This window comes from Vombatus ursinus, unplaced genomic scaffold (genome assembly GCF_900497805.2).
Source record: "Vombatus ursinus unplaced genomic scaffold, bare-nosed wombat genome assembly UNPS02014822.1, whole genome shotgun sequence".
Classification (NCBI taxonomy): Eukaryota; Metazoa; Chordata; class Mammalia; order Diprotodontia; family Vombatidae; genus Vombatus; species Vombatus ursinus.
The window spans coordinates 12,560,250-12,575,667 of NW_020954600.1; the positions used below are offsets into that span (position 1 = coordinate 12,560,250).

Here is a 15,418-nt window from a genome sequence, read left to right on the forward strand (position 1 = left end):
ATTAGACCTCTCATTTCCCCACCAAGGTGACCATTTAATTCTTCAACATTGAAAAGTTTTAGAGTGAGTTGTACTCCCATCCCCACCCCCAACTCATATCATCTACCCTGAATCAGCCCCGGCCCTGGTCACAGAAAACACACAGGAAAACCAACCACCAAGGAAAACAGGAAAGGAACCCATGGTATTGTGAAACACAGTTGCTGCCAACAGTCAAGAAGGCTTTGCCGCTATTCAGGAAATGTGACTGCAACGGACACAAACTCCCATGGCAGCCATACATGCCAGAAAACCACACCAGAGGAAGAGGACCAGCTAGAGGAACCAGCTTATGGGAACTCCAAGTGGATTTAATTCACAGAAATATGTGGTTCAGGCACCTCCCTCCACTACCTCTAGCCCAGCAGTCACCAGTTGGCTCTCTCCTTATGTTTCAAATCTTAGCCCTGGATGTGGACTGTCTGGGCTGACATGGAGACACCATTCACAGGATCAAAGACAAGACCCTTATCTCTGTATATCCATTTCAGGTTAGGATCACAGACTATATCTGAAACAGCTTTCAGAGTCTGAGACCGTTTTCTTTGTGCTTTTCTGTGAAAGGTGCTGGTCCTTACTACCTGTGTGATCCTGGACAAGTCATTTAACTTCTATCTGCCTCAGTTTCCTTATCCACAATATATGGATAACAATAGCTCCTACCTTCCAGGCTTGCTATAAAGATAATAAGGTAATAGTTGGAAAGCTTTTCAAACCTTAAAGTGCTATATAAATGCTACTATTATATCATCATCAATATCCTGAGCCACAAGCCATATGAAACTTGAAAAATTCACTAACATTCCTCTCCTCTCCTCCCCCTCTTCTCCTCTCTCCCTCTCCTCTCTTCTCACTCCTCTTCCATCTTCCTACTATATGCCAGGGACTGTGCCAGGTACTGGAGATACAAAGACAAAAAGAAAACAATCCCTGCCCTTAAGAAGCTTACATTCTATTGAAATTTACTCTAAATTGCTAGACAGAATAGGTACACATGGCCTAACAAGAAAGTTAATGCCAATTATTCAAATTGGAAAAGTGGCTTTGGCCTTGATTTTTTCCCTTACCTAAGGGGATGACCTTAGAAACCTGAAAAAAGTTCCTGAAATGAAACCCAAAATGAATGCGCTCATTCATACGACAAGACCACTTGCATTTTACCTGCATTATCACAGGGGCTGAAATGAAAGGCATTTCATACGAATGACTCTCCAAACTAGCTTTGGATTCAAGTAGGAGGTAAATTCCTTGCGGCAGGGAGCGTTTCCTGATTTATTAAACATTACTCCCCTTCACCCATCCTGTGTTCCAGATAATTTGGCTGACTGCTATTTCCCAAACTTGGCATTACGTTTCCAGGCTCCTGTGTCTTTCCATAGACTATCCACCATGCCAAGAATGCACTCTCTGCTCAACTTGGCATCTTGGTATCATTCAAAAATCAGTTCATACATCACTTCTTTTAAGAGCAAGCCTTTCCTCATCCCCCCTGTGTTAGTGCACATTCTTTCCTCAAATCAATGGATTTATATGTGAAAATGTAGTATCTCCCTCTTCCCCGCAACCTTCAGTAGGATTTAAGCTGTTTGAGGAAGGAAGGGAAGAAAAGGTTTTTCCTTTGCCCTTGTATTCCCAGTATTTAGCACGGTGCCTAGCTTCCTGCCAGACTCGGTTCAAATCCCACCTTTTACATGAAAACTTTCCCAGGCCCCCTTCCCCCCTCCCCCAGTACCAGTACCTATGGGGGATTACCTCACATCTACTCTGTATACACCCTGTATTTACCTACTTATTTTCATTCTGGTTTCCCCTATTTGAATGTAAGTTCATTGAGGGGAAGGGTTCCCAGAACTTATCGTAGTGCTTGACATAAAATAAGTATTTACAAAAGGTCTGTTTGCCTGGTTGACACCCTGGCACACAGTAGGCATTTAATGAATGTCTGTTGGATTGGATTTCTCAGTAAATGTTTATTGAATTGAATGAATTTCTTTCCTTGTTCTGTCAGTGAATTCTGAATGAGTTTGGGTGGGACTCTTGGACTGCGTCTATAGCTGCAAAGTGCCAATGAGGCAAGTTTGGCTCCGCACAGACGTTTGATGGTAGATAATGCTGGGTGATTGACTTTCCTCAGATTTCGTTTCCATGACCTTGACTTTTAGTCACCAAGTAATAACACCTGGTAATCTTCCTCCCTTGGGCACTGGGTTGATTATCTATCACCTTCTTCTGGATTAAAGCTACTTGCTCCCCCTCCCCCTCCAAAAAAGACATCAATACCTGCCTCTTCTCCATAGTGAGGAATTTCTAAAATGTTTTGGAGGGATTATGTCTAGCAAATAAGGGTGATTGAGAAGTATTATGGATTCCTGCGTAGAGACTGGCCTTGGAGTCCGAAAGACCTGAGGTTAGGTCCTCCTCAGACAGCTTTGGATGAATAATGGTAGCTAGGTTGCTTAATGTTTCAGTATGCCCCAGGCAATGCTGTAAAACCCTGACATACCAATCTACATTGCTGGAAGCCACACCAAGAGTTCCCAACACAGATGATATCACAGGTCTAGACCCCAAAGAAAATGGGACTAAGCAGGTGAAAATACTTGAAAACCATTTTAAAAATCCAGTTTCTTCACAAAGAAGCCCAGGCCTTAGAGAATTAAGGCATGCATTGGAATAGTCCCAGATTATTCACACAAAGTCATTTATTCTAGAGCATACAGAATATGACAGAAAAACAATCCTAATCCACTAAAAGCAAAGTAGACAGAGGAAGCTTCCACCAAATTCAAGCCAACAACATGCAAAACTGAATACCTCTCCCAGAAGTAAGGTTGCCAAATTGCTCCATTCCTCTACCATCATCCAACAGCAAGCAAACCTGAACAAGAGCTGAAGCAGGAAGACTGGCTGCTGGAGTGGAAGAGGGATTGGAGGCTGTTATCCTTACCAGTGGCCATTGGAGGATAGTGTGTGGTGCCTTTGTCTTCTAGCCACCCTTCCATGGGATCTGCGGTTGAGTGGTGAGGTGCTGTATCTGGAGGGGTTAAGTAAGCATTAACAATCTGTTTCCTGAACATTTATTTCCAAACCCTTTGTGCCTCTCTTCTATTTTTGTTTTTCTTCATACGTATATTGATACATCCCTTTATACAGCTTTTTCTGACTGTTCTAAACATGGGCATAAAAGGCACCCAGCAGCTTATGAAAGAAATAGGACCTTGCAAATTAGTGTAGGTGCCCCAGAGAAATGAGATTCACCAAGACTTCAAAAACACCAATAGCCTAGTGCAAAATCTAACAGTAACTAAGAGAACAACATAATAAATTTCATATGGAAAGCATAGAATGAGTCTTGAAGGAAGCAAGGTCAGTCCACAAATCCCATCAACACCAACATTGGTTGTATGAAGGTCATTTTAAGAAACTGGAAATAGCTAAGAGGGAGAAGAGCTAGAGAGGAGGACATGATAAATGTCTTCAATAATTTGAAAAGATGAATCAGATCTGCTTACCAAAAAAGACAGAAGTGGTACAAATGTGTAGAAATGATAGGAGGATGGATTTCAGGTTGATACAAGGGAGGATTTTCAGACAGAAGCCTTCTAGCCAAGGCTGGAGAATGATTTGTCAGGGATATTAAAGAAAGACCATGGGATTATTGGATCATCATATTTAGAGTTCAGCGGGGCCTCAGAGGTCATATGGTCCCACCTCTTCATTTTATAGATGAAGAAACTGAAGACCAGAGAGGTTAAATACTTGAACCAAATCATATGGGTAGTGTCATTTGGCCTCTTTGGTCTCTGAGATTTTTTGACTCACAGCTCAGCCTAGTTAAAAAGTTACCACCTCTTCTGAATTTAGAAGTTAGTCATTTCCAAATTGATCTCAATACAATCATTGAGGCTGCCTACAAGTCTTTGCATTAAAATCATTTACATAAGACTTGAAGGAAAAACTCAAGATCTCCCTCATAGCCCATAAATGTGGCTCTAAGCAAGAACTCAACCCTAACTTGATAACCAAAAATCAAGAAAGAATGTCCTACCAAAGGGAGGTCTAGGTCCCAGAAGGAAACCTGCCTAGAAAGGTAAGTTTCTACAGACAAGTGTGATCAGAGACTACAATCTAAACAGAAGCCTTACTATTGGAGGGTTTAGAATTGTAAGGAACTTGAGTCATTTAATCTAACCCCTGAATTATACAGATTAAAAAAAAAATCCAGAGATGAAATCTCACAGATATTAAGTAACAGACTTGGAATTCAAACCCAGGTTCTCTCATACACTGTTCTTTCCACCACACTTCAAGAACTAAGTATACATTGATCATATCCATTGGGCAGCTCTCTTTCTCTTACAAAAGACAAAGTCAATGGGAGAATCATAATTATAGAACTGAATAGGATCTTAAGGAAATCTTCTAGTGTTATCCTCTGATTTTATAGATGAGGAAACTGAGGCCAAGAGAGGTACAGTGCCTTGCATGAGTTCATATAGCTTGTGAATTTCAGAGTTGGGATCTGAACACAGATTCCATCATGGCAAATCTAATTTCCCCACTATCACTAGTACCTGGCAGGTAGAGACAGCATGCTTTGTCTGGTCTACATTTACTAGTTATAGTAGGATGTATAAGGATTGGAAAGACCAAATGGGAAATTACTTAATAGCTAAAAGAAAAAAAAGTTTCTATTTTTATGGGGTGTAGGTATGCCTTACTTTATTATTATTATTATTATTATTTATGGTAATCTCTAGAGTTTTAAGGCTTTCAAAACACTTTATAAATTTTCTTTCATTTTATCCTCACAATAACCCTGGGAGGTAGGTGCTATTATTATCACCATTTTGCAGATGAGGAAACTGAGGCAGACAGAGGTTAAGTACTTGCCCAGGGTCACACTTCTAGTATCTGAGAAACTTGGGTCTTTCTGATTCTAAGCCCAGTTGTTGACATCTTTATAGAGAAGTCTGGCAGGCAAGAGAGAAGAGAGATGGACAGAAGTCAAGGGAAGTCATTTTTCTTAGGATTGGAGAGACTTGAACATATCAGTAGGAAAGTGGGAAGGAACTAGTGGAAAGAGTGTGACTGAAGATTCATCGGATAAAGGGGATTTCTAGCAACAAGATCCAGAAGATGAGAGGGGATGGGATAGAAAGTACAGGTATAGAATTGAGTATAAATAATTTCTTCTGAAGACAGACATAAAGAGTGGGTGGTGATACCGAGAAGTGTGGAGAAATGAAGACTAGTTGCTGGGGTGCTGTCAGGTGACTTCAGTCTTCTCAATGAAGTAGAAATTGTCATCTATGTGGGAGATGGGGTTCAATTAAAAGCTCAAGGATAGAAAAGATTTAGAACCTACCATTACTCAGTACTAGCATACATCTTAGAGTGTATTCCAACACTGTGTGTGTGTATATATATGTATGTATGAATGTATATGTCATGTCTGCCTTCAAAAATTATGATTTCTTCCTCAAAATTGGGATACAGAGCTCTTGTCAATTTGTAACATTCTTGCTGCAAATTGACAGTTTCATCCCCATATTGTTGGCCATGGCCTAATTACCTGTTTGGAATTTTTCATTTCTGGAATCAAAACCTCCTGGAAAGATAACTTCAGTAACTCCGGATGTCACAGTACTCATAGGGGTAGAAGGTGAACTGAGGGGTAGTTCCTCATTAAAGTCTGAGAAAAAAGAGGTACTGCCTCCCATTGGATCATGGGTAGATGCTTCAGTATGTTTTCCATCTGTCATGAGGTGAGAATTAATTATGATTACAAAAATAGGTAAGAGGGTCATCATTATCTTATGTTCTTGTAAAGAAAAACAAGTCTGTTCTTGTATCTTGCATGTTCATTGTCTGTGAGATGCAAGATGGAAATGTATTGAAGAAAACTAGAGCCATATTTTGCATGAGAGGTGCCCAAATCAGAGTGTTTATCCTTTTGAAATGTCAATTTCAAATGAGAGACAGAGTAATAATGAGGGTGAGGGAACTGGAGCTTTGCCCCACGGTGCTGACTGTAGACTGCAATAGGATTGTTTGCAATCCTTCTGCAGTGTAGAACTAGAGAATTTAGCAATTACTGAGCAATAATAATTAGTGAAATAGTAAGCTATCAGATGTCAGGCTGAGCTGCTCCCTGTCCCCCGAGTTCTTCTCCAGTTGGTACTCAGGGGTCTCTCATCCCCCTTCCAGGGCTGAGTTTCCTCTTGTCCCAAGCACATTTTATATACTAGTCCTAGCCTCAAAAAACCCCATGTTATACCTGAATACCAAGATGAGAAATTCTCACATTGAAACTCCTTTCTGAGCCCTTAATGATTATTAACTAGAATCTGGTCTTTTAGTGCAATTTACCAATGCCTATTTCTCATTTCCTTGTCTTTATGTGGTTGGTTTTTTTTTTTTTTTGATCCTACAATAGGATGTTTCTCCATTTAATTATATGTGCCTAGGACACATGAATTAAAAAAAAATAAGTTAGAGGGTTAGGACTAATTCCCCCCCCTTTTTTTTTCATCCCAGAAAGGTAACTCTCCTCCAGTCCACCAATGCTGAAACTAGTATTTGAAAGACATTCTTGCCAACTTAATAAAGGTGATTAACATTTAAAAAAACAACAACAAAAGAAACAATAACTAAGGACTAGTACATAAGTACAAGTAGTGAGCCCAAATGGTGTCTTTGAGTATGCTACCAAAAAATGCTTGGAAATCATTACCCATGTTCCTTCCTGTTGGATTGTAGTGTTCCGCTGGATGGGAAATTGGATCAAGGTAGCCTATCCAGGAATCATCTTGCCTCTGGGATGTTGTTTCCTGCCTGGAATATGTGTCTTGGGCTGCAGATATTAATAATGATGTTGTTAATCAATAGTTTAAAAAAAAGTTAGCAGCTGGCAATGAGCCAAGCATCATATTTTTAGAATTTTCCTTATGCTGCATAATAGTATCATCTATACTTGGTATAGATGGTGGTAAGGTAGGGAGAGGTGGTTAAAAAGAGAAAGCTTGGATTCTGTTTGATGCCAGATGTCATTTGGGGAGCTTTTGTTTATTCATGCTCATTTTCTTTGTCATCAGTTTATGAATCATTTGCACTGGAGTCCAACAAATGGAGTAAAGAGTAGACATCACAGCAGGTCAAAGATGATAAGTATTCTCCCATGCCCTATTGCTCAAGTATTCTAAAAGGAGAGCCTAAGGCACACATTTGTATTCTGAGATGTCACAGCATCATCATGAAGTGAATGTTGTTCTGTGTTTCAAAGAAGGGAGTTGGCAAAGGTCTGGAAAGCTTCTAGATGTGATGAGCATGAAGGAACGGCTGGTCTGTTAAAAGGCATTGCTTCTGACATCCAGATTGTTGGTAGAAGGGACACCTGAGCAAGAAAGATGTCCATTTTGTGTTTGTAAAATCCAGTCTACCACACATTTCCCTAATCCATCAGGAGTCAAGGAAAACAGAGGTTAGAAAGTTATTGGAAACTGCTCCGTCACATCAACCACACTAAGAGTATGCAGGCACCAAATGCGCCATTTTGCCAAGAATGTTATGCATTCAGAAGGCAAAATGCAGGTGAAGGAAAGAAAAGGCCAGCTCTTTGCACAAGAATCCACATTGCAAACCATACAAACAGGAAGGCTCTGCAATGTCACTGAAGCAAATGAAGAATTCCTGAGTTCTTCACGTGTCAGGAAACATTATCATCTTTCTTTTACATAGAAAGAAGTCCAAGCAAAGTTAAATAAGCCACCGTGATCACGACAAGGAAATCTTATTCCCACTAACCATAGTCCAAGAGGATAGAAAGGGTATTACCTCCACCCAAGAGAGATATCTGAAGTTCAAGATGAAGTCAAGAAGTTAACAATGGACATGACCGAAGGGCCAAAAGGCATCATGGAAACCAGTATTTCTAAAGAAAGATGTCTTGTCCTAAATTTCAGGCTCTATTTCTTTACACAGGATACATAGTGCCCTTAACTAATCCTCATATGTCTCCACAGTCTTCATAGAAGCATATGGAGTCATCAAACATGGTGAAAGTTTGAAACACAAACCACTTTCACAAATTTCCTCAAGTCTCAAAATAAGAGAGTAGGATAGAGTCTCACAGGGGACTGCCCTGGGGTTACCTACCCCCCAGCACATTGACAAACAAGAATAACATTGGAATCATAGAACGCTAGAGATGGAAGACTCCTTAGAAAGCATCCAATCTATTCTCTCTCTTCCATTTTTTTTTGCAGGTAGGAAAACTGAGGATTAGGGAGTTAAAGTGACTTGATACTAGGACCACTGGGTTGGGATTTTTTTGTTTGTTTGTTTAGTTTTGTTTTTACTAAACACTACCATACTGACTTTGTGCTGAAATCTTAATTTTCTTTCTCTCTTAATCTTTCTTTTTCTTTCTTTTCCTTCTCTCTCTCTCTCTCTCACTCTTGCTCTCGCTCTCTCTCCAAAAAGATAAACTAACTCATGACAGTTTAGAACTAATGAACTTAGTGTCTGATGAACTCCCCCTGAAGTGATCCAGTCCACTTGGTAATTAGTTCTCTGATATTCAGAAGGTGTTTGATGAAAAAATAGCACCCTCACCCCCTCTCTCTCTTCCCTCTTCCTCTCTCCTCTCCCCTTTTTTTCTTTCTTTCTTTCTCTTGAGAGGGAGAAACAGACTTCAATTTTTTTTTTAATATGGAGAACTGCTGGAGTGGAAACATCTTTCATTGACATAGATTCTTTGTCATCGTTTTAGAGCATTTCCCAGGGCATAGAAAGATTAAGTGACTTGCCCATGGTCACACAGCCAGTATATGACATTAAGAATACTTGATTCCAAAAAGGATTGATCCTCTAACCCCTGTGCTGTCTTGTATTTTAAAGAAACCCAAGGGGCTCTTGCCACATGTCTTACTGCTATTCACATGTGACAGCTGTCTGAAGCCTTAGCCTCTAAACTGCCATCATTCACATAATCTAATCCTGATGCCATCATTCACATTAATGTAATCCTTTGTCTTGTGGCACCTCCTTAAAGACTGGCGTTTGATCAGTGTCCTCATTGCATTATCAATAAGGGTTGTTGTTTGTCCTTCATTCTCGAAGAGGACCATGACATCAGGAAGGTGATGCCATGACTTGTAAGTGAGTTGGATTTAAGTGAGAGAGGACTGTACAAAGTCACCGCTTCACTTTCTCCTTCAGAGCTATCTGGGTCCAGTGACAAGATATAGATCAAGATGACTAGAGATGGCCCTGGATGAAGGACAGTCAATAAGGGAAGCTTCTAATCAAGATGACTTCATAAAGTACCCATAACCCATTACCCGTTGTCTCTGCTGTTGGCTCAGCATCTTCTTTTGGTGGCTGAGGATGCCACCAAAACCATCCCCCTCCTTGCTGTTGGACTGTAGTTTCTTGGGTTGTATTGCTAGGTATGTCCAAGGCTGTGAGAATGATGGTTGAATGAATAATGAAAGTGTTAGAAAGCCACACACACCCCCCCACCATATACCATGAAGGTACTTTTCTTTATGCCACTAGAGTTGAACCAAGGACAGATGCTAGACAGGGAGCAAAGAAAAGGAGACAAGCATTTTCCGGTTCCCTAAGACCAATTGCTGAACTTCTCATCTTAGCACCCTCCAATTTTTATTTCATTTATATTTGAGATTTTTCCAAAAAAAAAACTTTTGAGGCATTTTGACCAAAGAAATGGAAGCAACAATAAATGTACCAGTCATATGAGGAGAGAAATTATAAAGGGAAGAGCCATTTTCTGTGTCCATATCTCTGTAGTTGTGACTATCCAGAAGAAACACAGCAACCAAAAGAAAATCAAAGACAGAGAATGAAGGAGTGGGAAAGGGCCTTAGAAATGATCTAGTCCAACCTTGTCATTTTCAGAAAAAGAAGAAAAAAAAGAAAAGAGAAAACAAAGGCTCAGAAAACATAAATGAATTGTCTAAAGTCAGATAGCGAGTTATTGGCAGACTTTGGAGAGAACCCTGGTCTTTGCTCCTATCCTGATAATCTAGTCCTCTTTTCGCAACATTGTATGACTTCTCATACCTCATCTTACACTGCTATTTGTTCAATGAAAATGCCCTATGTGCCATCCGCAGTGGCATTCTCTTTTGACTTGTCATGCTCATTTGATGAGGTTAAAGCTACCCCACTATTACTGTCAAAATCACAGTAATTCACATTGCTTAATAGCAGTTTCCAGATAATTTCTGCAGTAATCATTGCTGTCCTTATCAATAATGATGGGGAAGAGGGGTAATTTCCAGGTTGACTCCAACTTACATATACCCTTTCCACATCTTTAACCAAATCTGCCACAATGATAGTTGCAGAAGGTGTGGCATTTGATTGGATGGAAACCCAATTATCTCCCCTTTTTGTCATATCAATTTTCACCTCACATTTTTGCTTTCTAATATTTATATATTTTCCCCATGGTTTTAAAGATGTGCTCAAATGGCACAGGATTTGGCCTTGATATTCTTTCTGTTCTCCCTTCTCAGAACATCTCAATACATGGGTTGAATCTTCCTAGAGGGTGAGTATGATATCAAGAAGCTGAGGATGTTCACTAAAAAAATCCAGGACTATTACCCAGTGTTTCAGTTGTTGCGTGAGCTTCTTCTTTTGATGACTGAGGATTTCTCTCAGGAAACATATCCCTAGACTGTCCTTGCCTTCGGGTAGTTGTTTCTTGCATTGTGATATTAAGAATGCCTGAAGATGCTAGAATGATGACTAAATCAACTATGAGAACACTATTATCTAATACCCTCATCAACAACAGAGACATATCTTCTATTTAATGGGGGGAGGGTGTTTTTACTCCACATGGGCCAGTCATCTACACTAAACATGGCATACAGATGGTGGCAACAGAGGATGAAATGAAAAACACATTTTATTTTCTAAAAACCTAATACTTCAGAAACATGCAAAAAACCATTTTATCCAATCATGCATTCTAGAAGTCAGGAGATGAGGTTTTAATGGAAGATACCCAAGGTGTGTGAACCAAAGAAGTAACAGTGTTATGAGAAAGCAATTGAACAAAAAACGAGACAGATTCCACCAACTCCTTTAAACCATCTACTGCAACAAAGGATAGAGAAGAGGCTTTGCTATTCATCTTTCATACAATGAGATCCACAACGGAAAGAAGGAAAGAAAAATAATGGAGACAAATAAACCTTTTGTTGGAAATGAGAATAGCAAAAGAAAGGGATATTCATCCAGGTTTCTTTCCAAAGATGTAATATCAGTGTCATTAGTCTAAGACTAATAAAGACCTTGAAGACAAGAATTCCATTAAAAAAATCTACAGGGGGCAGCTAGGTGGCACAGTAGATAGAACACTGGCCTCAGGAGGACCTGAGTTCACATCTGGCCTCAGACACTTGACACTTACTAGCTGTGTGACCCTGGGCAAGTCACTTAACCCCATTGCGTAGCAAAAAAACAAACAAACAAAAAAAAACCTACAGGAGAAACTTTAAATACAAAACCATATCCAGACCACCATCTTGAACATTTTAGACATTTATGCAACCCAACAAGATGACACTTTAAAAAATTCTAATAAAAAAGTCTTTAATCGATAGCATTCCCAGTCTAAATTAGTGTATGGAAGGAAATTATTTGGTGGACTTCTCCTCCAAAATTTCCTTCTGTTACATGCCCAGTTATGTTGATTGGTGATCTTTCTACTAGTTCATCTTTAAATCAAAAGTGTTGAAAGTTAGCCTCCTTACTTGTACTTGAAGAATGATGTCCATCATACTCTTCATGGTTCCCACCAGGAACAAGAGGAGGCCGTGATTCTTTGGTTGAATTTTCACCATGAGCCCTATCATCACTTCTGTTCATGTCCACAATAGCTGTGATGGTGATTATAAATACACTCTTGGTTGGCCAAATGCTTGACATCATTTTCTTGCAATAGACTGTACCCTTGTTCACCCATTATAATTATTCTCTTAGAGAAGACACTTTGGAATTTCTTCTTTCAGGAGGAAGTAAATTTGTCCCAAATGAATTTATCTCAAATGAGTTTCCATGGACTACTGCCAATATGTCACAGTGGAAATGATGCCTGAAATAATTCCCTAACTACCTGTTAGGCAAACATACTTCAACATTCAGGGATCCGTGATTCATTAATGTACCCCCCCCCCCACATATCCCTTCTCCTGGTACATATCACATCTCCTCTGTCGCTTAACAGAGGACACTTGTTAGTTGCTAAGTCAAAAAAATTCATCACCTTGAGGCCAAACTAGTGATAAGCCTCTCCAACCTTGACTAAGCTGGTCTTCAAATGGGGCATATGATTCATTGTTGGGCCCACAGTGAAAGCATTTTCAGCTTGGTTGAACCTGCCAAATGTTTCCCTCCGTTGACATAGGTTTTCAGAATTTACAGTCACATTATGCCCAAAATGAAGCATTGGAGAAAGGTTTTAATGAAGATACACAAACATAACCCTTATTGTTAAAGGACTACAGAGTAAGCCACTCTAACTCAGTCATTTGTATTGGAAAAGCCCATTAAATTTGAGGATTATAGGTTTTATGGCTACTAAAATATCTCAATGATTATTACAAAGACAGTTGTGAAATTCACAGAGTCCGTTTGACTAAAGATTATCCCAACTTCCTATTCTCTCCTTCAGGGCTCTTCAGCTGCATTAGCATCTCTGAGTCAAGGACAATTAATTAAATATGTATAAACCATTACCAGTCACTTTTGCTGTTGTTTGAGGTTGTTCTTCAGGATCTGGGTGACCATGAGCCCAGTGTTGCCAGCCTTGGATCGTTTCTTGACTTGTAGCATGTGTTGAAGCTAAAGCTGTCACAATGACGGTTGAAGAAATTATTGAAAAAACACTTGCCGAGCCTCCCCTGACAGACTTGAGTTAATTGTTCTCTTTATTTTATGCACATGATAAGCCAAAAGATGTATAAATATATACATCTGGTTGGAGTTGGAAGAGAGGAGGAAGAAAAGCAGAGAGTGCCTTTGATTTGGTTCAGTAGCATTGCCAACGATCTCAACGTTCTTGCCATCTTGTCTCATCGCCTGGAACTTCAGGACATGAGATCTTCATAGAAAAGCATCCCAAGTACTCTGAGCAAAGCAGCAGCAGCAGCAAGCACAACAGCCCTTCACCAAGGCTGACCAAAAGATGCCGAGGCCTTTTTAATCCGTGCAGCCTAGAGTAACCCACAAAATGCCATAACCGAAAGGACCAGGAATCTAGAGCAGTAGCAAGTATCCTGTATTTCTGTGCTCCGATAGCTGTACCAGCTGTGACGGAAAAGCACAATGGGCATTTGAAATGATCATTTGAAAGAATCAACAATAGTGTTGGCAAGAAATACCGGGAGTAAGATCTTTCCCACTGATAATGACACAAGAGAAACTCTATCTCTAATAGTCCATATAATTAATAGGTCCAAATTATGTTTTGTTTGCCAAACACACACAATCTTCTGACAATATACAAAACACACCAAGGTCAAGCCAACCTGAGCCAATGAAAAGAGCCAATAGAAACGATCTATGAGAAAACCACCACCACCACACCAGCTCACCACACAGTTAAGCATCTACCAAACATAGTACTGGTTCCCCCCAAAACATCAGCATTGAGATATAAAATATATGTGAGGGAAAATCGAGATATGATCAATATCGGTGCATTTTGGGAGAGGGCTACTCACAAATGCTTCACAATCCTTTTTAGCACTGTTATTTTTTTAACCCAATACATCCCTCCAACAAATAGAAAATGTTATCATTTCCATTTTACATGTTAAGAAAACTTTGGAATTTTTAACCGTTACCAATTAACCTTAAAAAAGACATTTTGAAGATTGTAAACCACATTTATAAGAACTAATTCCTTTTACTCCCAAGGATATCAGAGAGTGTTAGGGGGTCAATGATGGGGGTGGGGAATTCTTATTAAGTTTTTGACATAGGAACCAAGATTAAGGAGAGTTAAGGAAAGTTTACTATAGTATTGAAAAGGCAATCAGTAATCACAAACTAATTCCTTAAAATTGTGAGGATCTTTTTTTTTCATTTTTAAAAAAAAATAAATTTTGATTGTTATCAAAATGATGCTAATTCTTGCTCTATAGATTCACCAACTTATAAGAAGGATTGTGTTACAAAACCACAGTCTTAGATTATATTCATGTTTTCCCAGAGCCTGGCCCCATTGGATGCCTCTAGTTTTATTGCCACAAAATGATTCTACTGTAATTGATTATTATTCTTACTGGTACTGATAAAATCTTCATCATCATCAATGCCTGATCCAGAATAACTGGGAGATTTTTCTCTTTCTTCTTCGCTTTCCTCATTTGGTTCCAGGTCTGTTGAGGTGTCCATACCTGTTGTGATGACTTATTGTTATTGACTGAGCAAAAACCTAGGCAACCCCATTTGACAGAAGAGGGAAGTCAAGCACAGATGAGTTAATCAATTGCCTGATTATCTCAAGAAGAAAGTAGTAGGTCTGGATGCATGACCCAAGATTCTCAAATTCTGGTCCCTAAATGAATTTAAACAACTTTGTTACTAAGCATAGTGTACTGGAAAGGAACCAGAAAGCAAAATGAAAAAAAAAGTAAGTCAGACTACAAATATTCCAAAGAAGTCAAAGAAAAAGATAACAATTAAAACTGGTGTATTGGAACAGATTTCTTACTGCTTAGAGCAAACAAAGCCCATTCATGCCAATGCATTAAGAAATTAATAGAAGCGTTTCATGTGTGCCTATCAATTTTCCAAGCCAGCTTCCAAAAAGCTATGACTCCAAACACATATCATTAATTCATGGAGTATCTAGGACACAAAATGATCGGCAATGCTACAAAGTCTTCCTCTTCTTATGAGTGTTCATTTGGATAGTCACCAGGCAAAGGAATTCAAAGAGCCAGGTAGTAAATTGGTCAACAACATTGGACTTGTCCTAATCAAGTGTGGCATGCTGATTTCAGATAGAGATGGACAGATTAGATAGATAGAGAAATAAATAGATAGATAGTAGATAGATGAATAGATGTAGCTATGGACATAAATATGTAGAGAAACATATATAGATACATACATCATATAGATTTGGTTATAGATATACACATACATGTATATGTGTATTCACAACATATATTCCTATCTGAAATAAACATGCCCCACTTTGATTAGTGTGAGTCTCATGGAGACCCACAAAATCAAAAAGTTCATCTAGAAATCAGAATGGAGTAAAAGAATGTGTATGTAATGTGTATGTAATGGAGTAAAAGAATAGTGTATGTAATGGAGTTAA

General features: G+C 39.2%; 1 protein-coding gene across 11 annotated transcripts in view; it reads right to left on the reverse strand.

The window, feature by feature from the left end:
* Window positions 1-15,418, reverse strand: part of CD44 (CD44 molecule (Indian blood group)) — an 89,826-nt gene that overhangs the window by 18,452 nt on the left and 55,956 nt on the right. For 7 of the 11 annotated variants that reach the window (XM_027837809.1, XM_027837811.1, XM_027837810.1 and 4 more), the window contains 7 exons: window positions 14,370-14,483; window positions 12,820-12,930; window positions 11,835-11,960; window positions 9,384-9,503; window positions 6,776-6,895; window positions 5,615-5,797; window positions 2,987-3,073 (listed from right to left, as the gene is read on the reverse strand). In XM_027837809.1, the coding sequence (XP_027693610.1) occupies window positions 2,987-3,073; window positions 5,615-5,797; window positions 6,776-6,895; window positions 9,384-9,503; window positions 11,835-11,960; window positions 12,820-12,930; window positions 14,370-14,483 (861 nt within the window). The remainder of the gene's footprint in view (window positions 1-2,986; window positions 3,074-5,614; window positions 5,798-6,775; window positions 6,896-9,383; window positions 9,504-11,834; window positions 11,961-12,819; window positions 12,931-14,369; window positions 14,484-15,418) is intronic. The other 4 variants (XM_027837812.1, XM_027837816.1, XM_027837817.1 and 1 more) reach the window with 4 other exon arrangements.